At 37.9% G+C, this 26,894-nt stretch overlaps 1 protein-coding gene across 4 annotated transcripts in view; it reads right to left on the bottom strand.

The window, feature by feature from the left end:
- LYPLA1 (lysophospholipase 1) overlaps positions 1–26,894 on the bottom strand; it is a 56,726-nt gene that overhangs the window by 2,604 nt on the left and 27,228 nt on the right. For 2 of the 4 annotated variants that reach the window (XM_087420560.1, XM_004435706.3), the window contains 6 exons: positions 12,104–12,169; positions 10,492–10,539; positions 8,793–8,863; positions 5,546–5,619; positions 3,237–3,338; positions 2,024–2,200 (listed from right to left, as the gene is read on the bottom strand). In XM_087420560.1, coding sequence (XP_087276686.1) covers positions 2,024–2,200; positions 3,237–3,338; positions 5,546–5,619; positions 8,793–8,863; positions 10,492–10,539; positions 12,104–12,169 — 538 coding nt within the window. The remainder of the gene's footprint in view (positions 1–2,023; positions 2,201–3,236; positions 3,339–5,545; positions 5,620–8,792; positions 8,864–10,491; positions 10,540–12,103; positions 12,170–26,894) is intronic. The other 2 variants (XM_087420561.1, XM_014791536.2) reach the window with 1 other exon arrangement.

Raw genomic sequence — 26,894 nt, 5'->3', positions numbered from 1 at the left:
TGTTATTTTAAAAACACATCCATACAAACACAGATGCCTGAGTTCACCCCCAAACCCACAACGTACTGAATCAGAATCACTGAGTTTGGAGTTTGGGCATCTGTATTTATTAATCTCTGGGGTACTTGCGATGCGAAGCCTACTTTGAAAACCACTGCTCTAGAACCTCAGTCTCTCCTGGATACTCAGCCTGCAGCCCATCCCCCTTTCTGGATTCAGTGCTTTATTATGGTTCAACTATGTTCTCAGTAACACCCTAGAACCCTAGGCCTCCTTGTCTTTCTGGAAAAATCATGTTACTACCTGCTTTCTCTGCCCCTAAAGCCAATGATTTAGCCAGGCTGAGTGCTTTCAAAACAATGCGAACTTGGACCGCCTCAATGCTTAGCAATCAGTTTTTATTCTAGGCCTTTTCAAGCCTCCAGACCAATCCAGGCCTCCTTCATTCTTATCAATGACTACATCTCCTACTTTACTGAAAAGATAAAGGGGATCTAATGTGAGCTCTCAACCACTCTCTTCTCTACCTCCAAATCCTTATTTATACTCATCCACCCTCTTCTATCTTGATTCAGAAGTGTTCTCCTTTTTCAAGGCAAGCACTACCCATTTCAGGACTTAATTATATTAATGATCCCCTGAAGATTCCCCCAGTCAATTATCTTCTATTTATCCCATCTTCTGCCTCCCTCCTCTCCACCCACAAAATTCTCTTTCTCCCATCCCATTAAAAAAGAGCCTTCCTACTCTTCTCCCCCTTTACCAAAACCTTTAAGAGGTTTACAGAGACTGCCTCTACTTCCTCATTTCCCTCCTATCTACCTCACACAATCCAGTGCAGTTCGGCTCCATCTCCCCAAACACCCAAGGTCACAGGTGGCTTACTACTGCGTAGTTTCTTCCTGACCTACTTCTCCTGAATCATTCTCTGAACTCTGAACTGAATTGTTCCCTCCCACTCTAAGACTCTCTCCTCCTGTACTCCCATTCAACAACTAACTCTTTCTAACTCCCCCAAGGTTCTATCTCTTGGCTTTTTTCTCATGATATTCTCCCAAGGTAATTCTTTACTGATCAATAAAGTGGTAATTATTCTAAATCTTTATTTCAGGTTGAGCTTCAGACAAGTATTTTCAAAACCACTTTGACATCATGGGGTACATCAATCTCAGTATGTTCACTACACTCACTATTATCTCCTTCCTGTCACCCTAAAGTCAGGCCTGTACCTACCTTATGAATTGATCCTCTTAGACATTTGAGCTAGAAATCTAAGGCCTCTTTGATACCCCCTTCCTTCCTACTCTACAGAATTAGTCACTAAATCCCACTGGATTCTGCCTCATTTATCTCTAGAACATAGATTAGATCACATCTTGCTTTGATCAAAACATGGCAATGGCTTCCTAGAGAACAAGTCCATCCTCAGTACAACATAAAAGCTCCCTACAACTGAGTCTCTCCTCTCTGTGTCTTCTGTCCTGACACCCAGCCTTACATAAGACTATGGCCCAACGGGAGAGCTTGCTTCTCCTGTCCCACAGTCCTTTCTCCGCACACTGCTATGAAAATACTACCCATTCCTCAAAATCTAGCTCTTTCATCATGATCTCAGCGCCTCCTAAGATAAAATTAATCTCACTTTTCTCAGCTTCTCAGAGAACTTTTTTTAAACTTCTGATATAACACATATCACGTTTTGCTTTCTATAGTTACTTGGATATATACCCTTCTCCCCTATTACATTTTTAATTTTAATTAATCTATTTTAAATTTTAATAAAATTGAATGTCTTTTTTCTTTGAATTATGTACAATGCTTGTATGTAAGAGGAAATCAGTGAATGTGTTTGCTGAATTAAATTGAATAAACTTTGATTTAAGTTCTGCTAACCTATGATTCAATATGAATTAATTAATTAACTCCTTTAAACCTCCAAGTAGTCAAATGTTATTTATCTTAAAAATATCACATGAAAGGAGCTGCAAATATGTCTCTATAATCACTGCTTCCAAACATTTACCTGTTGACATGAACTGTGCATCATGCCTTCATAGGTTTTGAAGGTTACATTGGCTGGATTTACCAATGTTTTTAGCTTCTCAACAGTAAGAGAACCAAACATTAGAGGAACTAAAGGGTCGCAATCTCCATGGCACTGGAGAATAGAAATATCTCTATTAACGCCACTGATAGGACCCTGCAAAAAACAAAACAAAACTGTTTATTATTTATTCAAATGTGTGGAGCACGATACCAGGCATTTAAAACTGTAGATAGATATGCACATATAACATGCTATTACTTAGATTATAGGTTATATTTGGCCACAGAAATAAAATTCCTTCCATTCTTATACTCCCCATACCTCCTTATTTAAACTTTTATAGGACCTGTGATTACCCTATCCTATATGTTTCCCCATGAACAGGTTCCTTGAAGCAGATTGTATCTTAATTCTTCCCATGTTCACAGCGTCTTGACATGAGAGGTATGTTTTAGCTGAATCATGTCTTCTCAGTTCTTACTTAATTGCTTTAAATAAGATGGTTAATAAACAGCACTTACTATGTGCAAGACACCAAAGAATTACTATATAGGGACAAGAAACAACCCTAGATTTAAAGATCAATTTGAAAATAATATGTCTACATGTCCCATGGATAGAATATATTGCTTTACACTGTTGAATATTTAGAAATTACATTCTATCGCAAAATTCTGCTATCAAGCAGTGAGCATACTGAACATTCAAAAATATTATTTCTATGTGTAAAAAATAGCCCTAATTTTTACATATACCTTAAACTGTATTAAACACTTCAAAATAAGATTTATGACAACAGAACTTATTTCTTATGCCATTCTGTGAAATCCACACTAAAGACAGTAGAGTGTACAGATAAAGCCTAATAATACATCACAAAAGACTAAGAAAATTCTTTTTAAAATAGGATGACGGATGTAAACTATGGGCTTTGGGTGATAACGATGTGTCAGTGTAGGTTCGTTGATCATAACAAATGTACCACTATGCTGCAGGATGTCAACAGTGGGGAGGCTATGCATGTGTGGGGACACAGGGTATATGGGAACTTTCTGCTCAATTTTGCTATGAAGTTAAAACTGCACTAAAAAAATAAGGTTTATTAATTTAAAAAAAAGATGACCCTCTCCCCACATTATCTGCTATCTCTAGCTCAGTAATCCAATATTGCACGCATCAATCAGGCTACCTGTGGAAACGAAGCCCGCAGTGGAAGCCAGCAGCTGAGTGCAGTGACACCTGCCAGTTTCTGCTGTGTGGTAAGAGCAGTGTATAAAGACAAAGCTCCTCCCTGGAAAGAGAAGCAGGGCAAGTCAACGGAACACATCCTCTGCCAACGGCAACTCTTAAGAGATTTCTTGTTATTAATAATGTCCATAAAAAATCAAACTGGGTGGCTGATGTCAAATTAAATCAGGCAGACTAATAGAAATACACCCCCCTACCGTGTCCTAAGGACATGATTCTCTACACTGAAGACCATTGTGAGGACAGAGCAACTACCCAATCAGTCAAGACAGAGTTAACAGTGTAGTTAACTGCTGCACTTACAACTGCCTCAGGAATATTCTGAATTTATAGTTCCTGTTTTCTCCTCTGAAAGGTCTTAGGTATAAAATCAACTCTATTCCTAAATTGTTATTATTTTCTAGTCTTAAATTGGTACTATTTTCTAAAACAGGAATTCAAGATAGTAAGAACTATGTAGCAGACAGCTTTAGATTATCTGCCTACCCAGCTCACGACACCCTGCGTTCTGGGAACTGCATTCCCATCAGTCATCTAGACGCCACGTCACTCTGACTATTCCCATGGGTCCTGGGCCACATGAGGACGTGAGATTCTTTCTCATCCACGACAGTCTTATTCTTTCTCTAGGATTTTGAAATTGGGATTCAGTGACCATCACTCTGTCTCTTTGTGTGGCCGCAACTGTTAACATGTTAACTCAAGAACTGGAAAAGCTATAGGGTGCAAAAGGTGAGACAGCCAACTGTAGATGGAGAGGCAAACGAAGCAGATGAGCAGAGCAAGAGAGATGAAGATAGAAAGACCGGACGGTTTCCCAAGTCCTAGCTATTTCCTGAGGTCCTGCTTCCTTCTCATCCTTGGTTTCCTTGATGTGATCCCACAGACTTACAACTTATCCTTTCTTCCTTAAGGTATTAGGAGCTGGTTTCCGTAAATTATAATTAACAAATCTCAAATATACAGACTCCTACATCTGCTTCCTATTTGAACCAAGCATTCGTTTTTGTACCTACATTTATGTCACAATGTGTATTACAACATACATTATCTATGAATTTTGACAAATACAAAGTCAATAACATATCTTTTTACTATATTGTATCAACAACCTATCTTTCTATTGAATTCTTACTTTTAAATAATTCCACAATTCTGACATTGGCCTAATTCAGGTAGCCTCAATACTAAATTGTTGATTTAGAAGATTTGTAGATTAGAAGCTAGAGCAATTTGGAGATGGGTGACATGGCAAACAGGTGATAAGCTGAAATAAAGATGTAAGGTCAATATGAGGTAACTGTGTCTGTAGAAAAAGTACAGAGGGCATGAGAAAAAGTACAGAAAGAGAAGATGCCAAAAATAAACATCACATATTTATATCTAAAACCTATTTTATATGACAAAATGGGGGAGGATAATGACATCACCAAGATGGCAACACAGGTTGTTCCTGACTTCACTCCCCTTCACAAGAACAACTAACAATTATTCAAGAATAAGACACCACTGAGAAAATCCTAAAACATGGGGTGAGGCTGAAACACCCCTGCACCACAGAGACCCAGACAGACACATTAGCAGGGTAAAAGCAGTAGCTGCATGCTGACTGCACTGCCCCTCCCCCAGGCCAGCAAAGCACCACGTGGAGCAAGTCCCCTGGGCCTTTGGTTCCTCCGGTGGGAAAAGAGAGTCTAGGGGGGACAACCTCCCCCCAGCACTGTGGGCCATTCTGTGGGGGCCCCTACTCTGATCTCACCCCCACGACTGTGGGAAATCTGCGGGGCTCAACCACTGGCAATTTGACTGTGACAAAAGGAGGGAAGAAATTCTGTCTTCTAACTTAATGTTCCTTCAACAGTCTCCTCCCAGGACAGAGGACTTATACTTGTGTTTAAATTAGAGTTTTGTTTAAAGGGGTACATAGTGTTAACTTAGAAACCTAACTGCATGTGTACTATGGTTATTTTAAGAAAATACATTCCTGGTTGCAATCAATTATCTTAATAAACTGATTTTCAAGACATAATCTATGAGGTAAAGGCTATTCCTGAAGAGAGAAAACTAGAAAGCCAGAGTATGAAGTATTCTCTTGATAATTATTTCTAGTCCATTTGAACTTAATTCAGCATAAAGGTAATCAGACTCTTCAACAACATCTAAAAAAAGAGCTCCTCCACAGAAAAAGGATCAAAACCACAGACTTCTAGATAAATATACTACCAACATACCACCCAAACTTTATCTTACCTGAGAAAATCCTCCCAAAATAATTCTGTGAGAAGGAATGCCATTCTTCACCTCTTGCTCTATCAAAGCTTTTACTAAAAACAACACGAAAGTTAAATCACCAATACTTTCAAAGTTAAGCCCATTGATACAATTTAAATAAGAAAAAAATTAATAACAGAAAAGCACCAAGTATATTAAAGGTTGAAACAAGTGAAAAACTGGAAGCATTCTATTAAAATACAAAATTAGAATGTATTTTCATGATAAAACTCAGATTTTGCAAATGCTGCTTAAACTGTTAAAATTATTTGTTATATAATTTGTAAACAACAGTTCTTTCTCATCAATAGAAGGATATTCTTTCATCTATTAATTCTGCTCATATACATTTTATATTTCTCTCTCTGAACCATAGGCATTTGTCTAAAAGTTGTCATTTTAAAATCTAAGTAATTAAGTAAACTACACGGTTTATGATTTACAATGTTTAAGCAGTTATACAGAATAGAATGTATTATTTTAAAAAACCACAGTAGGGCCAGCCCGGTGGTGTAGTGGTTAAGTGTGCACGCTCCGCTTTGGTGGCCCAGGGTTCGCAGGTTCGGATCCCGGGGGCGCACCGATGCACTGCTTGTCAAGCCACGCTGTGGTGGCGTCCCATATAGAGTAGAGGAAGATGGGATGTTAGCCCAGGGCCAATCTCCCTCACAAAAAAAAAAAAAGTAAAACAAAAAAAACCACAGTATTAATTTTTCCTATAAGCTGTAAATGATGTGGAGAAAAAAATGAATTCTTTTGTTTCTGCAAAATACTTTGACACACATCATTAAATATAACACTTGATAACTCCCAGAATTTCCTTTTTATTTATAATCAGTCGTGTGTTTTTGGAATAGCTGCACCTGTTACAAATTTATCTCCTTTCACCTTTGACACATGCAAGAGTTTCATTTTTTTAATAATTTTATTTATTTTTCCCCCAAAGCCCCAGTTGATAGTTGTATGTCATAGCTACACATCCTTCTAGTTGCTGTATGTGGGACGCGGCCTCAGCATGGCCAGAGAAGCGGTGCGTCGGTGCGCACCCGGGATGCGAACCCGGGCCGCCAGCAGCGGAGCGCACGCACTTAACTGCTAAGCCACAGGGCTGGCCTCATTTTTTTTTTTAGATTAAAATTTCCAACTTTATATTTCCTTTTTATCAAAAAAACAAGAATCTGCTTTTATAAGAACACTGTGAAAAAATATAAATGCTCAAATTAAAAATCATTTTCTTTTTTTTTTTTTTTTAAGATTTTATTTATTTATTTTCCCCCCAAAGCTCCAGTAGATTGTTGTATGTCATAGCTGCACATCCTTCTAGTTGCTGTATGTGGGACGCGGCCTCAGCATGGCCCGAGAAGCGGTGCGTCAGTGCACGCCCGGGATCCGAACCCGGGCCGCCAGCAGCGGAGCGTGTGCACTTAACTGCTAAGCCACGGGGCCGGCCCAAAATCATTCTTTTTACATAAAGTTTAGTTCTTAGTTAGAACTCATACGAAAAGCAAGGGGTACTCTTACTGACTAGGGCATGGGAGAATGGGATGGAGAACAGTAAAGGAGGCTTAGGAATAAGAGAGCTGTTGAGAAGTAGGAGGGGAGTTACTTAGGGGAGAGTGCACAGCCTCAGCCGGCAAGAAGATGCAGAAGTGGCAGAAACAGCCCTGTGAGGAGGGAAGGCGGTGCTTGGGGCCTGGTGCATGTTAGGTGCTAGCCTGCCAGGGAGCTGATGGGACTGTTTTCCCTCAGTTTCACACAGCTTTACTCCTCATGGTTACCAAGTGCTGAGACAAAGTTAATAAACTACAACATCAGCAGTCAGCTGTGGAGTCGTGGGTTCTAACTTCAAACACCTTTTGTACAAGGTCGAGGGCAGCACTGTGCCCTGGATCTAACCTGAGCACTCTCTTCTTTGTTCAGTAGCATATTCTCTCAGCCCTCAAACAGAGACTCCTTTTTTTCCTAGCCCTGAGTCTGAGCCTAATTCTCTCCTATCATACACCACCTCAGAGAGGAAAGAAATGGCAAGTATGTCACAGGCCAACTCTATCACTGACAGAACTTTTCACCCTGGAACACACCTGGCCCACCTGTCTTCTCCACAAGGCCCAGCTCCTCCCCATCTTCCACAGGGTCTAACAACTCACTCTCATACCCAACATGCATTTTTGTTATCTATTATTTTTTGACAAAATTCTAGCTCTAGGATTCTAGCTTTGATTTGCTTTTTGATGATCCTAAAAGTCAGGATCTGGTTTGACATTTCTAAATATCCAAAGTGTTTTGAATGCATCTTTCCCGTTTTAAAGTTCTTTAGTGTTCTTCTAAAGAAAACATAAAAAAAAAAAAAAAAAAAGATTTTTTAAAACGATCCTACTGGTTTTTGGTTTTTAAGCTATTTTGGAAAATTTCAAACAAATATAAAAACAGAAAGGGTGTGCGGTAACTCCCTGGGTACACACTACCTCGCTTCTGCAATTACCAATTCACAGCCAGGCTTGTTTCATCAGTGCCAGCCGCATGACCACCCAGATTATTCTGAAGTCAATCCCAGTCATCATGTTGTCTATTTGTAAATGTTTCAGTACATATATGTAAAAGAAAAAGATGCTTCTGTGCATTTTCTAAAACCAGATTTTTAGTGTTCTTTATGCTTTCACCCAAAACATAAACAGAATTATCAGGCTCATAAAGGAGCACGGAACACCAACCAGAGTACAGACTTTGGAGATTCTGTAAAGTAGAACTTTCACTTATTTCATAGGAGTGTTAAATGAGATGATTTAAAAGAATTACTTAGCTTAATAGCTTAGGTGATCAATCAGTGGCATCTATTATTATCACACTAAAATTAGCCATTAATATAATTTTCATTATATATCATTACACTATTATATCATTATTTTCCTTCTTATTTCAAACCTCCTTAATGAAGAAAACTGGCCAAAACTATTAATTAAACATTTTGCTATTTTCTCCATTTGCCTATGTAAATCAAAGCAAAATTACATATCTGGCAGAGTTGAAGTTCAATAAATGCCATTCTTGCCCATCCACCTTGACTCTATTGACCATAGGTATGTGGATGATCATGTCAAACAAGTTAGAGTGATCAGAAAGGAAGTTTAGACAATTGTGTAATATTTCATCAACATCAATAAAACTACTGAATCTACTAAAAATATTTAAGAATGGTTTTGTCTTTATAAAACTCTTCTGTACTTACCATTTTCTGCTGCCTGTTTAATTCCAGGTTCATCCTCCTGTGAATCTGGTGAAAGCCCAATAATATCAAACCTGGAAAATAAGGAAAAATCTTAAAAGAATCATTTGATTCTAAGAATATCTACTCTTGGTAAGTATGTTTTACTAAACTCATGGTAGTTTGGATAAAAGGGCTAACAAAAGATATGCTCTAGAACATGAAACTCCAATTAAAACGTCTACAGAGGCCAAACAATTAACTTAAATGTGTGAATCTGACGTTCTATAAGTTCCTTTTACCTCAACTAGATACAGATTCTAATGCTGCCACCTAATTTTAGGATAAGAACATCTAAGAAATTGCCTAGTCCAATCTTACACCCAAGCAGGAATCTCAACCCATACTCCTAAGAGGTTTGTAATAAATTCCAGCTACTGAATTCCCCTTCTACTATATTGTAAGTCAATCCAATGGAATAGAGCTACTTCATCATGTCACCCTTGCATGCACTACCTCATACCTATTATACAACACAGGTATTTATACTGATCTCTATCCATATTCTGTAAAACTTTTTCATCACGCATTATAGATACCTCAAACCAGAGACCAAGGGAAGCCTTCCTTTGGCCCTTTCTACTTCTCTATCAGGTAATATGCTTTCATCATGGTCTCTAGCAACATTAGGTAGAAATTCCGGTTCTGGATGGGGCATTCTGCCAGAGAGGGAAGATGAAAGAACCAAAGGCAAGGTAGGCAGGAACTTGTAAATGTTGCCAAGAAATCTAAAGTAGATAAAAAAGAGAGTGCAGGGGTGGGTTAGAGACAGGTGAGAACAAGTAGAGATGACAGTAGACTGGAAGTCTTGATGAGGTCTAAGAACAAATAGTGTGGAAACAGAGAAGCAAACTAAAAGGAGGAACAATTATGCTTAACAGTCAAGTTTGAATTAAGTGACAGTTTCAGAGATGGGACAGTTCCATATGACAAGGCCCAAGGAATGACTATGGATGACTAAAGTTGAAAGAAGAAAATGGCACTGGGGAAGAGAAGAGTCAAGGAAGTAACAAGCCAGTCAAGGTTATGAATGGGCCATTTATACTGGACCCTGTAGTCACCTAAAAGATAAAATGGTAGCAGAGCTGGAGTGAAAAGGAAAATATGAATCAGGTGTCAAAGTCGCCATTTTTGAAAAGACCTGATGGCAGGAGTCACAGAGATCAGCAGGAAGAAACCACAGCCTGGAAGTGGCTCAGAGGAACGAAGAACTGACTCTACTTCCTAACTACAAAGCATACCGGGAACGCAAAAATACCCTGAGAGGCTGAAAAGGAAGTGGTTTCCTTAAAAACCTGCCAGCTCTCCAGGAAGGGTGAAGAGGCTATGGTTCAGAGTGTATACCATGTGGGGTCATTCAAATGTTTGGATACTGAAATCAACAATGGTTTACCGAGCAGAAGGAGATATTTTCTACAGTATTCCTATTTACCCATTCTCTCCTGTTTCTCTACCTGTTGTGCAGCTCCTTAAGTTTACCCATGAATCTAAAATGTAAAAACTTAAATAATGAAATAAAGGTTAAATTCAAAGTTAATTATATAACTTTGCAAATTAAATAACTTTGCAAATTAAAAACTGCTATACACAAAAGCACTTCCGATTAAAAAAGAATCTAAGTATAAATAAAAAGTTCTTATTGAGTAAGTAAATTCTTACTTACCAAGAAGGCATAGCCATGTTCATATTTAATGTTACAGGCATAACTGGTCTACATGGGAAAGAAAAAACCAGCAAAATGACAATAAGATAACAAAGCATAAAACCTGATAAATTCCATCAATTAGGTAGATAATTACTTGAGGCCTACACAAAACCGTATGCTACAATTTTAAGATAAGAGCTGTTTCACAGCATCTGCACCAGTACAGTTCTAATCTCCACTCTCTCCAAATGTGTTCTGAAGACAAAGCAGCAGCTGGAAAGCTTGGCAAATAAGAAACATTTTCCTTTCTCAACATCCTTACTTAATATTTTCAAACCAGACATGAGGAAGAAAACCAGTAACCAAAACAGTTGAAAATGTATAAAATATGAGACTCTGGCTAATGGACTAAGGATATGAGCAATTTATTGCACAGATACTGTAGCATCAATTCCCATATGCTCAGATTACATTTTTGCTTATCTTCTACCTCTTAGCTATGACCTGATAGCTTAAGAGATCTCTAAAAAAATAAGGGAAATATAAGTTTTGCCTAAATGTTCATTACACCCAATTCAAGTCTGTGATGAAAAATTTGCTGGACAACCTGAATATAGCTAGGTACAAAAAGGAAAGAAAAAAAAATACACTATAACTGCATCTCACCACTATCCTCTTGACTCACGAAACAAGTCTTCCTTAGAGGTTACGAAATCTTATCAAAATTTCTTTGAGAATATAAACTTCCCTAGGTTGGGAAATAGCCTTAAACCAAATTCAATCTTGGAGCCAATAACTATATAGCAGAAATTCCAGCATAATCAAGAATTCTGTCTCTTGCATGAGCCAGAATAACAGAGGACACAGCAACCCTAGCGGTAGTATTCAGTTATAACCTAAAGAGGTAAGCTAATCCCTCTATTTCAGGATAAAAAGAGGAAGGAATGTTTTCTTACTTAATCTCAGATATTTTTCCTCTTTCCATTCCCCCTCTCATATTTATCAACTCTACTGCTTCTACCACTTCTGAGGATGAATTACCAACCTACTAGCATGTATCTAATCCTGTTTGTCTTCTCCATGGCTATTGCTTCTTAGCAACCTTTTGACCTAAAACTTGCCAATCTTATCGATTTTCTGAGTTTGCTCAAAACTTACTAGTTTCTTTTTGACATCCACAAACATTTTCAGATTTGAAACCAAATCTATCAGACTCCAAAGTCTGTGTTCTTTCCATAGTACAACACACTGCCTCCAATCAATAAAATTTAGGAGTGTTTTCAACATAGTAAAGATTTCTGACAAACCTGAGAGATAAATCCCCTTCACAGATACTTTTTGGATATCCTTAGAACTTAACAGATGTTTGTATATCTAAAAGAATTCTTCTGGTTGTGAGTTAACTGATCTCCAAGAGAACATTATTTTAAATTTCTCAACACAAAAGAAAAGAAAAAAATTCAACATGACCAAGATACTATTTTAAAGAATTTACTAATCTTTATTTTTAAACTGAATATTTAAAAGATAAAAATTAATTATATTCAAATACTTCTCAGGAAAAGGAAAGCTATCACAATTGTTCCTCTCCAGATTCTGATTCACAAGCCTAAAGATTAAAAATACTCACGCATGTGGGCAGATATATTTGATATGTGAACTTCTGATACCTGCAAAGGCTTCTGCCCATCCATGCCTGGAAGAGAAGTTATTTGAATAATGACATTAGATACTGTTTTAAATCCCAATAAATTAGTAAAGGAATAACACTTAAAAAAATTTGTGAGGAAAATGTTAACTCAAAATATCTTAAAAGTGTGAACCATCAATGCTATGAAAATACCACCACCAACCTAGAAATAACCCAAAGGCTATTATTTAAGCTTTGCCTACGGATAAAGATGGTCTCTCATGATTTCTAGAGAGCAGTGTGTTTTCTTTCATATTATTTCCACAGGGCTTTATAATTTACAAAATATAAATATATTTTTTATCTCTATAATCTCCCAACAATGTAGCTAACAAAGTAGCAAGACAGATAATATAATTCACATTTTATATGAAGAAAAAAGCCTCACAAGAGTAAAGTAAATCAGCTGTCTGATATCTCTTCGTGCTTACTACACTATTAAAAATAACAACTTGAACATTCTTTCCTTGTGTGTATATGTACATATATATGTTCAAAACAGAATATGAGAAAAACTGAAAAAATGTAAATCATCATAATCCTTCTAGGCAGAAATAAACAGTTAATCTTTTGATCTATTTCCTTCCAATTTTTTCCATGAATATCACTTAAGAAATAGATATAGATTTTACAAAAATGGGATCATATTATACATATATACAGTTTCCTCATGGTTTACACTTGACATTCTACCTGATACTTTTTACATGTTACCTCTATTAAAGGATAAAGCAAAAGTAACTTAAGCCATTTTTGTGTAAAACACTCTGGAAATACATGTTAAATGCTTTTCTGTTAACTATTTCTCTATTTTAATCCACCTTCCCCAAAAGTGTTAAGGACATATAGAAAAATTAATAACAGATTAACATTAACACTTATATAACACTATGAACCAGGCACTATTCTAGAAGTTGTCTATGTGTTCATGCATGTGTATATGTGTGTTTATACGTGAGTTCGTGTGTATCTCTTGTGTGTATATATGCATGAGACTTTACTGTAAAAGCTACAAAACATGCTGAAAGAAATTAAAAATCTATATAAATGGACATCCCATCTTCATGGACTGGAAGACCTAGTATTCTTAAGATGGCAGTACTCCCCAAATTGATGTACAGAGTCAATGCAATCTCTATCAGAATCACAGCTGGCTTTGCAGAAATTAACAAGCCAATTCTAAAATTTATCTGGACACTCAAGAGACCCAGAACAGTCAAAACAATCTTGAAAAAGAATAAGGTTGGAGGACTCACACTTCCCAATTTCAAAAGTTACTACAAAGCAAGAGTAATAAAGACAGTGAGGTACTGGAATAAGGAGACACACAAATCAATGAAAGAGATTTGAGAATAAAGAAATGAACTCTTACATTTATGGTCAATTTCTTTCTTTCTTTTTTTTTTCTTAATAATTATTTATTTATTTATTTTTTTCCCCCAAAGCCCCAGTAGATAGTTGTATGTCATAGCTGCACATCCTTCCAGTTGCTGTATGTGGGATGCGGCCTCAGCATGGCCAGAGAAGCGGTGCGTCAGTGCGCGCCTGGGATCCGAATCCAGGCCGCCAGCAGCGGAGCGAGCGCACTTAACCACCAAGCCACGGGGCCGGCCCTGGTCAATTTATTTCTGAAAAGGGTGCCAAAACAAATCATAGAGAATGAATAGTCTTTTCAGCAAAAGTACCTGGGATAAGTGGATATCCACTTGCAACAGGGTGAAGTTGGACTCCTATCTCACACTATACACAAATATTAACTCAAAATGTACCAAAGACCTAAATGGATAAAACTATAAAACTCCTAGGGCCGGCCCTGTGGCTTGGTGGTTAAGTGCGCGCGCTGCGATGCTGGCGGCCCAGGTTCGGATCCCGGGTGCGCATCGAGGCACCACTTCTCCGTCCATCCTGAGGCCGAGTCCCACATACAGCAACTAGAAGGATGTGCGGCTGTGACATACAACTATCCACTGGGGCTTTGGGGGGAAAAAATAAAATAAATAAAATCTTTAAAAAAAAAAAAAAAAAAAACTATAAAACTCCTAGAAGACAGGCTGGCCCAGTGGCGTAGCGGTTAAGGGCACATGCTCTGCTTCGGCGGCCTGGGGTTCACAGGTTCAGATCCCGGGCACGCACAGATGCACTGCTTGTCAAGCCATTCTGTGGCATCGTCTCACATAAAGTAGAGGAAGATGGGCACAGATGTTAGCCTAGGGTTGGTCTTCCTCAGCAAAAAAAACAGAGGAGGATTGGCATTGGATGTTAGCTCTGGGCTAATCTTCCTCACACACATACAAAAAAAACCAAAAAAACTCCTAGAAGAAAACATACGACTATCTTTGTGACCCTGGACTTGGCAATTGTTTTCTTAGATATGACACTAAAAGCACAAGCAACAAAGAAAACAATTTTAATCATCAAAATTAAAAACTTCTGTGCTTCAAAGAACACTATGAAGAAAGAAAAAAGACAACCTACAGAATGGGAGAAATATCTGCAAATCTAATAAAGGTCCAGTATCCATAATATGTAAAGAACTCTTAACAACTCACAAACAGAAAACAATCTAATTTAAATGGGTAAAGGACTTGAAGAGAGATTTCTCCAAAAATATACAAATGGCCAACAAAGTCAGGAAAAGATGTTCAACATTATTAGTCATAGGTAAATGCAAATAAAAACCACAATGAGATACCACTTCACACCCACTAGGATGGCTATAATCAAAAAGACAGACAATAACAAGTGTTAACGAGGATGCAGAGAAATCAGAATTCTCATATACTGCTGGCAACATGAAGTTACCATATGACCCAGCAATTCCACTCAAAGGAATATGATCAACAATAAAAAGGAATGAAGTACTGACATATAATATAACATGGATGAACCTTAAAAACATGTTAAGTAAAGAAGCCAGTTACAAAGACCACACATTATACGATTCCATTTATATGAAATGTCCAGGATAGGTAAATCTATAGAGACAGAAAGTACATTAGTGGTTACCCAGGGCTGAGGGCATGGGGGGGTTGAGAGGTGATAAAGAGTATAAGGTTTCTTTTTGGAGTGATAAAAATGATTGCATTGCGTTGTGAATACACTAAAAACCATTAAATTGCATAATTCAAATGGGTGAATTGTGTGGTAGTATATATATTTTATCTCAATGACACTGTTAACCAAAAAAAAAAAAAAACAAAAGAAATATATGACCTGAGCCCAGTCATGAGGAAACATTAGACCTAAGTTGAGGGTCACTCTTTTATAGAATGTACAGAAGGTAAGGCTGTACTCTTTAAAAATAAAAAGCATATGAAAGATAGACTGACGAAACTGTTTCACATTGAAGATATGACAGCTAGAAGTAGCACACATTCCTGGAAAGGATCTTGGACGAGGAAGGAAATAGACACAGTTGGGAGAGCTGGCAAAACCTGAATGGCTTCTGTGGATTGGATGGTAGTATTGGATCAATGCTGATCTTCTGATTTGGTTATGTAGTAGCATCCTTGTGCATGGGAAATACACACTGGAGTATTTAGAGGTGATGGAAGATCATGCCTGAGGTTGATCAAAAAGAGTTAAGGGGGCAGGCCCGGTGGCGCAGGCAGTTAAGTGCGCACACTCCGCTGCAGCAGCCCGGGGTTTGCCGGTTCAGATCCCGGGCGTGCACCGACGCATCGCTTGTCAAGCCATGCTGTGGCAGCGTCCCATATAAAGTGGAGGAAGATGGGCATGGATGTTAGCCCAGGGCCGGTCTTCCTCAGCAAAAAGAGGAGGATTGGCAGATGTTAGCTCAGGGCTGATCTTCCTCACACAAAAAAAAAAGAGTTAAGAAAGGACTCATCGTTAGATAATAAGTACATACATACACATACAGAGAGAGAAAAGGAGCTTGAGTGCATACACAATTGCACAATGTGGTAAAAGATTAACAACTGGGGAAGCTCGGTGACAGCGATATGGGATTTCTTTGTACCAAACGCACACACTTTAAAAAAAATTTTGAGTTACACAAAAGTATGTATAATAAAAAAAATTATACTCAAGTGAATAAACCTCACAAATATAATGAGCAAAATGAGCTGGACACAGAAGAGGACATCTCATATGATCCCACTTATATGATGGACACAAACAGACAAAAACTATCCTATAGTAACATAAGTCAGAATTACGGTTACTTCTGGTGATGGGAGAGTACCAACTGCAGAAGGAATGAGTAATACTTCTGTGGGACTAGAAGTGTTTTCTATCTTCATCAGGTTGACAGTTACATGGGTGTGTAAAAATTTATCCAGCTGAATGTTTAAGATTTGAATACTATAGTATACCCCAATACAATTTTCAAAATAATTTTTAAAAATAGCACACCCCCACTTCAAAAAGATTCCTAGACTGAGCCAATTAATAACTGCATTAACAGTTGCAAAACAACTGATAAATTCTCTACCTGTCATATTCAACCACTAGTAAAGTATTCAGCTAGAGGTCACTGGAGTTGGCTGAGTGTGGTCTTCTCTGGGCCTCAGTTTCCCATTTAATGAAGCGATTCCTGAAATTAAATGTAGGCCAATGAATGTGGCCCCTGGGCTACATGCTGCTCATTACTGATATAGACTCTACTGACTTTGAGGGTAAAGGGGAAAGATGGATTAAGTTGAGGGAAATGAGTCGTCTCCCTGAGGTAAGTCTGAAAAGATTTGGGAAACAATTTTAGGACAGGGTTAACAGATTTTGCAGATGGAATCCCCTTCTGCCATCTGCTAAGACAAGTGTAAAGGCATGTGCTGTATTAATTGACTCAAGTATGTGTTTCAGATCTATGTCAGAAAACCACTTTACTGGGTTTTTCATGGCTTTTCTGTTTTACACTTCAATTTATTACAGACTATTGACTTGACTGTGATATGTGATTCAATATATTTATTTTTCAGTGTTAATAACTTCTAAGATTTTTGTCTAATATTTTTAGTAGAATTAGGAATAATACTTCCAAATATGTATATAGTTAGCTTTACAAATAGTACTTGTATTTTAATATGTATAATAAGCAATATTATGCGGCAAGGATAAATATCTGGCATATGGGCTGCCAGTCCCAGATCCTGGGCCCACATCAGACATTTACCACACTCTATGCCACACACAGAGAACTTTTCAACAAGGTAATCCAAGCAGCATTTAAAATATAAAACCTATCTGCTACCCCTGCAAAAGACATTATAGCCATGTTATAAAATGTTCTTTCCACTCACTGCCAATACTGATTTTATGTATGCGGTTTCAGTTGCTATCTTTTTCAATTTCTTAAGGGTATCTTTACTGTATTTTCTATTTCAGGATTTGCGCTAGTAACCTCAGGGATAACTAAATAAGCCCTAAACATCATGGTATTATTTCAGCTAATTATAGCTTTGGGAATGCATAGTCACTAAAAATAACCTTATAAAACACAATTTTCCACCTATTAGAGGCCAAAATGGACTAGATTCAATTATGTTCCTCAAAACATTACTACATATAATAAAAACTTGACTTAACATGGATGGTTAATGTGGATGTCAGCCTTCTTCCCTTATATTTTATAAAGTAAAGCCCCTTTTTAAGTTTATTGAGAAGACAAGTTAATGGTGACTAGAGAACCAGAATAAAAAAAAATTTTAAATTCTGTATGTTAATTTTAGAATTGATCTTAATACAGTAAAACCTTGGCTATTTTCTCCATACCAAAAGGTTCTATGTATCTGACTTTTGAATACTTATGGCCTTTTATAGCTCTCATATACACATACACATACATCTGGCTAGGAATAAAGAAGCTAGCGTCCACTGTGGTGAAGTACAAGGGCTTGCAGATAGAGACTCTGCAAGGTCAAAGGCCTCCTGGTTTACTCACTAGTTCTTGGTCCTGTTTGGGGTGAGTGAGTCTGCTGAAGAGTTCCCTTTCAATTAGTCAACCCAAATATAGAGACAGCACAGCAATGTCACATTAAACTTAACTATTCATGATTTTACCCACTATTTGTGCCCAAAATTATAATCTCACAATTTTTTTTTTTCCACTTCTCCCAAAAGCCCCAGCAGATAGTTGTATGTCATAGTTGCACATCCTTCTAGTTGCTGTATGTGGGACGTGGCCTCAACATGGCCTGACAAGCAGTGCGTCTGTGTGTGCTCAGGATCCGAACCTGGGCCGCCAGCAGCGGAGCGCACGCACTTAACAGCTAAGCCACGGGGCTGGCCCCTAATCTCACAATTATTAATACTCATCTCTATTTTGTGTTTTTTCCTAAGATACGCTGCTATCTTTAACTACTTTTGTTTATATTTTAACCACATAAACCAGTTTTCCCCCAAAATACACACAGTCTTTGGCCAACAGCTCCAGCTCAATGGTACGGCCCAAGAAAATGCCTTTCTTATAACAAAACACATGTTAAAGAAAAAAACTGAGAAAAATGAAAAAAAAAATAATCATAACCATTCTACATGCATAAAAGATACAAAGATTAAGAGATACAAAGATTAAGATATGGACCGTGTCCTCAGTGAACCTACAATCTAGTAGGAGAAACAAGATATAAATACATCACACAAATGAAAATTTAAGCTATGAAGAATGTCAGAATCTGGAAGAGGAGGCTAAGATTACTTTCAGCTATGGGGATCAAGAAGGGATCTATAGAGGGGGAGCTGTAAGACATAGGCCATATTTTTCCCATAACACACACACATGCACACTGTAGTGGGTTTTATTCCTTATTACAATTAGGGGAAAAAAACAAAACAAAAGAAAATAAGAGGCACATACTATGGCACAATCAAGAAAAAAAAGAAAAAATTCACATTTCAGTGAAAATGCTTCTATTTTTATGGAAATATACTGTATCCACAATTTTAGAATATACTTTTTTGCACATAAATGGCTGGAAGTCTAACTTAGCAAATATTCTTCTATTGCTGGACATTTTAGTTGGCAAAATAGATAAGAATACATGATTTAACTATATGCTACGTACAAGAGACTCACTTGAGATCCAAAAACACAAACAAGTTGAAAGTGAATGGATGGAAAAAGATAATTCCATGCAAACAGTAACCAAAAAAGAGCAAGCATGGCTATACTAATATCAGACAAAATAGACTTCAAATCAAAAAAGGTTAAGAGATAAAGAAGAACATTATATATTAATAAAGGGTTCAATACAGCAAGAAAATATAACTATTACAAACAATTACACACATAATAACAGACCATCAAAATATATGAGGCAAAACCTGAGAGAACTGAAGGGAGAAATACACAGCTCTACAATAATAGCTGGAGACTTCAATACCCCACTTGCAATTAATGGATAGAACAACCAGACAGAAGATAAGCAAAGAAACAGAGGACTTAACACAATAAACCAACTACATCTAACAGACATGTACAGAGCACTCTACCCAACAACAGCATACACATTCTTCTCAAGTGCACATGGGACATTTTCCAGAATAGACCATAAGTTAGGCCACAAACTAAGTCCTCAATAGATTTTAAAAAATACACATATCATACAAAGTATCTTCTTGGACTACAACAGGATAAAGTTAGAAATCAATACAAAAGTAAAACTGGAAAATTGAGGAAATTAAACAACACTTTCATTTTTTGTTTTGTTTTTACATAAGAGTTTTATTGAGACATAATTAACATAACATATAGTTTACCTATTTAAAACATACCATTTTTAGTTTTTAATATATCACAGAGCTTTGCAACCATCAACAAAATCAATTTTAGAGCATTTTCATCACCCCTAAAAGAAACCTTGTGCCCCTTAGCAGTCACTTCCCTTTACCCCCCTAACCCCTCAGACCTAGTAGTAGGCTGGAGCAGTAGTCCACTAATCTATTTTCTGTCTCTATAGATTCGCCTATTCTGGACATCTTGTGTAAATGGAATCATACTTTGTGCCTGGCTCCTTTCACTTAGCATAATGTTATCAAGGTTCATCCATGTTGTATAAATACTTCATTCCTTTTCACAGCCTAATAATACTCCATTGTATGGATATACCACAAATTGTTTAACCATTAATCAGTTGATAGACATTTGGGTTGTTTCCACTTTTTTGCTATCATGAATGATGCTGAGGTGGACATTTGTGTACATGTTCTTGTGTGGACATATGTTTCCAACTCTCTTGAGTATATATCTAGGAGTGGAACTGCTGGATCATATGTTTCACAGTTTGGGAAACTGCCAGAATGTTTTCCAAAGCATTTTATATTGCCATCAGCAGTTCCACTTTCTTGAAATATTTGTCAACACTGGTTGTTATCTGTCTTTTTGATTACAGACATCCTAGTAGGTGTGAAGTAACATCTCACTGTGGTTCTTTTAATTCATTTTTCTTATTAAGATATAATTGACATATAACCTTGTATTAGTTTTGGGTGTACAATATAACGATGTATGTGTATGTTGTGAAATGATTACCTTAATAAGTTTAGTTAACTTAACATCCATCACCTCACACAGTTGTAAATTTTTTTTCTTGTGATGAGAACTTTTAAAGTTTACTCTGTAGGCAATTTTCAAATATACAATACAGTATTGTTAACTATAATCACCCTCAGAACCTATTTATCGTATAACTGGAAGTTTGCTTTTTCTTTTTTTCTTTTGAGGAAGATCGGCCCTGAGCTAACATCTGCCAATCGTCCTTTTTTTTGCTGAGAAAGACTGGCCCTGGGCTAACATCCATGCCCATATTCCTCCACTTTATATGGGATGCCGCCACAGCATGGCTTGCCAAGCGGTGCATTCATGCGTGCCCAGGATCCAAACCGGTGAACCCCAGGCCGCCGAAGCAGAGCATGCACACCCAACCGCTTGCGCCACCAGGCCGGCCCCTAGAAGTTTGCATTTTTTGACCATCTTCACCCATTCTGGGGCACCCCCTCCCCCACCTCTGGCAATCACCAATCTGTTCTCTGTATCTGTAAGTTTGGGATTTTTCTTAGATTCCACATAGGTGAGATCATACAGTATTTGTCTTTCCCTGTCTGACTTATTTCACTTAGCATGATGCCCTTTGGGTCCATCCATGTTATTGCAAATGCCAGGATTTCCGTTTTTTTAATGGCTGAATTAATATTCCATTGTATATATCCATCACGTTTTCTTTATCCATTCATCTGTCGATGGACACTTAAGTTGTTTCCATGTCTTGTCTATTGTAAATAATGCTACAATTAACATGAGGGTGCAGGTATCTCTGAGACAGTGACTTCATTTCCTTGAGATATACACCCAGAAATGGAATTGCTGGATCATATGGGTCAAATTTTTAATTTTTTGAGGATCCTCCATACTGTTTTCCATAGTGGCTATACCAATTTACATTCCTAGCAACAGTGCACAAAGGTTCCCTTTTCTCCACATCCTCACCAACACTTGCTATTTCCTATCTTTTTGATAACAGACATTCTAACAGGTATGAGATGATATCTCATTATGGTTGTGATTTGCATTTCCCTGATGATTAGTGATGTTGAGCACTTTTTCATGTAGCTGCAGTCCATTTGTATGTCTTTAGAAAAACGTCTATTCAGTTTCTCTGTCCATTTTTTAACTGGATTGTTTGGTTTTTTTTGCTATTGAGTTGTATGGATTCTTTATATATTTAGAATATTAACTCCTAAGCAACACACATTTAAACAACCGGATTAAAGAAGAAATCACAAGGGAAATTAGAAAACATTTAGAGATGAATGAAAGTGAAAACACCACATACCTAAACTTATGAGATGCTGCAAAAGTGGTGCTAAGGGGGAAATTTATAGCTATAAATGCTTACGTTAAAACACAAGAAAGATCTCAAATCAACAACTTAAATATACAACTTAAGGAAATAGAAAAAGAAGAAGTAAAGCCAAAGACAGCAGAAGGAAAGAGATAATAAAGATTAGAGAAAACATAAATGAAATAGAGAACAGAAAAATAATAGAGAAAATTCAATGAAACCAGAAGTTGGTTCTTCAAAAAGATCAACAATTAAATCCACAAACCTTTAATTAGATGCACTAAGAAAAAAAGAGAGAAGACTCAAATTACTAAATTCAGAAATGAAAGTGGGAACATTTCTGGTTCTACAGAAAGAAAAAAGATATAAGACAGTACTATGAACAATTGTATAACAACAAATTGGATAACCTAGATGAAATGGACAAACTCCTATAAGAACCAAACCTACCAAAACTAAGTCACAAAGAAATAGAAAATCTGAATAGACCTGTAACTAGTAAGGAAGTTGAATTAGTAATCAAAAATCTCCTAAAAGAGAGAAGTCCCAGATATGACAGCTTCACTGGTGAATTCTACCAAATATCTAAAGAACTAAAACCAATTCTTCTCAAACTTTTCCAAAAAAATTGAGAGGAAGGAACACTTTCTAATTCACTCTATGAGGCCAGCATTACCCCGATACTAAAGCCAGATAAAAACACTACAAGAGAAGAAAACTACAGACCAATATGCCTTATGAACATTGATGCAAAAAATCCTCAAAAAATACTGGCTAACAGAATTCAGCAGCATATTAATAGGATTATACACCATGACCAGGTGAGATTTATTCCTGGAATGCAAGTATGGTTCACCATAACAAAACTGATCAATGTAATACACCACACCAACAGAATGAAGGAAAAAAACCCACATGATCATCTCAATTGATGAAGGAGAAACATTTAACAAGTTAATTGAACACTTCCAAGATAAAAATACTCAATAAAATAAAAATAGAAGGAAACTACCTCAACGTAATAAAAGCCATATACGAAAAAAACCACAGCAAACATCATACTCAATGGTGAAATGCTGAAAGCTTTTTGTCTAAGATCAGGAAAAAGGCAAGGATGCACACTTTCACCACTTCTATTCAACATAGTATCAGAAAGTCTATCCAAAGCAATTAGGCAAGAAATAGAAAGAAAAGGCATCCAAACTGGAAAGGAAGTAAAATTATCTCTGTTCACAGATGTGATCTTATATGCAAAACAGCCTAAAGATTCGACAAAAATACTGTTATAACTAATAAATGAATTCAGCAAAGTAGTAGGATACAAAATGAACACACAAAAATCAGTTGCATTTCTATACACAAACAACGAACAATCTAAAAAGAAATTTAAAAAAACAATTCCATTTACAAGCATCAAAAAGAATAAAACACTTAAGAATTAATTTAAACAAAGAGGTGAAAGACTTGTACAATAGAAACTACAAAACATTACTGAAAGAAATTAAAGACATGAATAAATGAAAACACATCCGATATTCATGAATTGAAAGACTTAATACTGTTAAAATGTCAATACTACACTATAGCAATCTATACATTCAATGCAGTCACTATCAAAATCTCATGATATTTCTTGCAGAAACAGAAAAATCCATCCTAAAATTCTTAGAGAATTTGAAGGGATCCTGAATAGCCAAAATACTCTTGAAAAAAAGAAGAACAAAACTGGAAGACTCATCCTTACTGATTTCAAAACTTACTACAAAGCTACAGTAATCAAAAGTGTGGTGCTGGCATTAAAAACAGAGATACAGACCAATGGGGCAGAATAGAGAGCCCAGAAATAAATGCCTGCATGTATGGTCAAATGATTTTTCACACGGGTGCCAAGACCATTCAATGGAGAAAAGACAATCTTTTCAACAAATGGTGCCAGGAAAGCCGGATATCCACACGCAAAACCATTAAGATGGACCCTTACCTAACACAATATTTAAAAATTAACTTAAAATGGATCAAGAATCTAAATGTAAAACCTCAAACAATAAAATTCTTAGAAGAAAACATAGGACAAAAGCTTCACAGCATTATATTTGACAATGACTTTTTGGATATGATGGCAAAGGCACAGGTAACAAAAGAAAAAAATAGGCAAATTGGACTTCATGAAAATTTTTAAAATTTGTTCATCAAAAGATACTATCCACAGAATAGAAATGCAAACCACAGAATAGGAGAAAATATTTGCAAATAATGTATCTGATAAGGGATTAATATCCAGAGAACTTCTAAAACTCAACAAAAAAACAAACAACCCAATTCAAAAATGGATAAAGCACTTGAGCAGACATTTCTCTAAAGAAGATATAAAAATGGCCAATAATCGCATGAAAAGATGCTCAATATGACTCATTAGTGAAATGCAAATCAGCCCTACAATGAGATACCATCTCACACCCATTAGGATGGCTACTATTAAGAAAACAGAGAGAAGTCAAGATGGCGGCGTAGGCAGACTCTGAACTCACCTCCTCCCACGGACACAGCCAATTTACAACTACTCGGGGAAAAATTACCCGAGACAGAACTGAAAACTGGATAAGAGGAACTCCTGCAACAACGGACAATCCTAACTGAGGTAGAAGAGGCAGAAACTCCCTTATGGAGAGGAAAAACGCCGCTTGTGAAAGCCCCAGCGCCTCACGGCCGCCCGGGAGCAGCCCAAAGGTACGCAGCCCTCCCTGCAGGCGCGGGGCCCTGAGCCAGGGAGAGTCCCCGCTGTGGGCATTTTGTGGACCCAGCACAATCGAGACAAGTGGCATAATATCTGACTTTGCCTGTTACTAAAACATTGGGGAATACCCCCAGAAAAGCTGGTTCACAAAGAAATTAAAACCGGTTCTTAAAGGACCCACAAGCAAACTCACCCGTTTCAGAAAGCAACCTAAAATCACCAGAAAGAAAGGTGCACAGTGCTTTGGTGAAAAGAGACTCACCTAATAGGCCCTGTGTGCATCTTGGTGAGAGGTGAGACCTCTCCAGGGACTGGGACATTGGCGGCGGCCATTGTTGTGGCCTGGTGTGGGCGTGCTGACACAGACGCCATTGGAGTTCTCCCTGGGGCTTGCTAGCCCAGATCGGCCCCACCTGCTAGAGCACCGATTTAATCCAGCTCAGCCAGGGCAGGCAGCCCACCCTAGAGACTGGCCCCACCCAACAACAAGCCCTCAGGCAACTTGTGGGCCTGAACAGATTGGTGACTGGATTCTCTGCAGCCTGGCAACAGAGCCCACTTCAGTGGGGCAGTGGTGCAGGGTGTGGGGCTCCCGCCGGGGGTCCTGCCGGGGAGAGACTGGGTCTGCTTCAGGAGGTCGGGCACACGGGGCAGGACTGTGTTGACTGTGTGTGTGGACCTGTGGGTGGCAGGGCTTCTCAGCCGCAGAAGACTTGTGTTTCTCAAAGACCCACATAGGAGGTTTGCTCCACCTTCCAAAACCTGAAACAATTGGGTGCTCCTGTGCCTGAGGCCAGCCCCACCCAGCTGCAATCCTCAGAGAGCTGACAAGAGACCTAAAGACTGGAGGCTTACAGCAATTGTAAGCCCCTGAGCCTAACAACCTGCCACGCTGGGGGCCTACTCACTTAAAAGAAATACTGCAACACAAATGTGGTATCAGAACTTGCAGCCAACTGTGCTGGGGCTCCCCACACCTGATAAAGAGACTGAAGGGCCCACAACAACTACAAACAGCTGAGCATTACAACAGCTGGCTAGGAGCATAACTCGGCCAACCTGGGCACCCACAGGGAGAGCAAACAGGCCACAACAGAAGGACACATGTAGCCCACATAGGGGTCACGCCTGGAACATTGAGAACTGAGGGAAGCACACGGCAGGCCTCCTAAGCCATCACTTACATAAGGTCACCTATCCAAGAGCAGGAGACGTTGCTGACCTACCTAATACGTAGTCAAAAGCACAGGGAAAGAGGCAAAACGAGGAAGCAAAGGAATACATTCCAAATAAGGGAACAGGACAAAACCCCAGAAAAGGAACTAAGTGAAACAGAAATGAGCAACCTACCTGACAGAGAGTTCAAACTAAGAGTGTTAAGGATGCTCACTGATGTTGGGAGAAGAACAGATGAACTCAGTGAGAACGTCAACAAAGAAATGGAAGATATAAAAAAGAACCAATCAGAAATGAAGAATACAATACTGGAAATGAAAAATTCACTAGGGGGACTCAAAAGCAGAGTAGAGGATACAGAAGAACAGATGTGTGAGCTGGATGAAAGACTAGAAGAAATTACCCAAGCTGAACAGGTACAAGAGAAAAGAATTAAAAAGAGTGAGGACAGCCTAAGGGACCTCTGGGACAACATCAAGCACACTAACATCCGTGTTATAGGTGTCCCGGAAGGAGAAGAGCGAGACAAAGGGGCAGAGAATCTATTTCAAGAAATAATAGATGAAAACTTCCCTAACCTAAGGAAGGAAACAGACATCCAGGTACAGGAAGCACAGAGAGCCACAAACAAGAAAACCCAAAGAGGCCCACACCAAGACACATCATAATCAAAATGTCCAGAATTAAAAATAAAGAGAGAATCCTAAAAGCCACAAGAGAAAGTCGAGTTACATACAAAGGAACTCCACAAGGCTATCAGCTGACTTCTCAGCAGAAACCTTACAGGCTAGAAGAGAGTGGCGTGATATATTTAAAGTGCTAAAAGGAAAAAACTTACAGCCAAGAATACTCTACCCAGCAAGGTTATCATTCAAAATGGAAGAAGAGATCAAAAATTTCCCAGACAAGCAAAAATTAAAGTTTGTCACCAAGAAACCAGTGCTCCAAGAAATGTTAAAGGGACTGATTTAAGGGTAAAAGAGAAGACCACAAATAGGAAAGACCACAACTTGGAAAAATTATC

This window comes from Ceratotherium simum, chromosome 31, assembly GCF_057802395.1.
Source record: "Ceratotherium simum simum isolate JZ-2026a chromosome 31, ASM5780239v1, whole genome shotgun sequence".
NCBI classification, from domain to species: Eukaryota; Metazoa; Chordata; class Mammalia; order Perissodactyla; family Rhinocerotidae; genus Ceratotherium; species Ceratotherium simum.
Note: the sequence above shows the minus strand (reverse complement) of the source record. Positions and strands in the feature narration are given on the sequence as shown.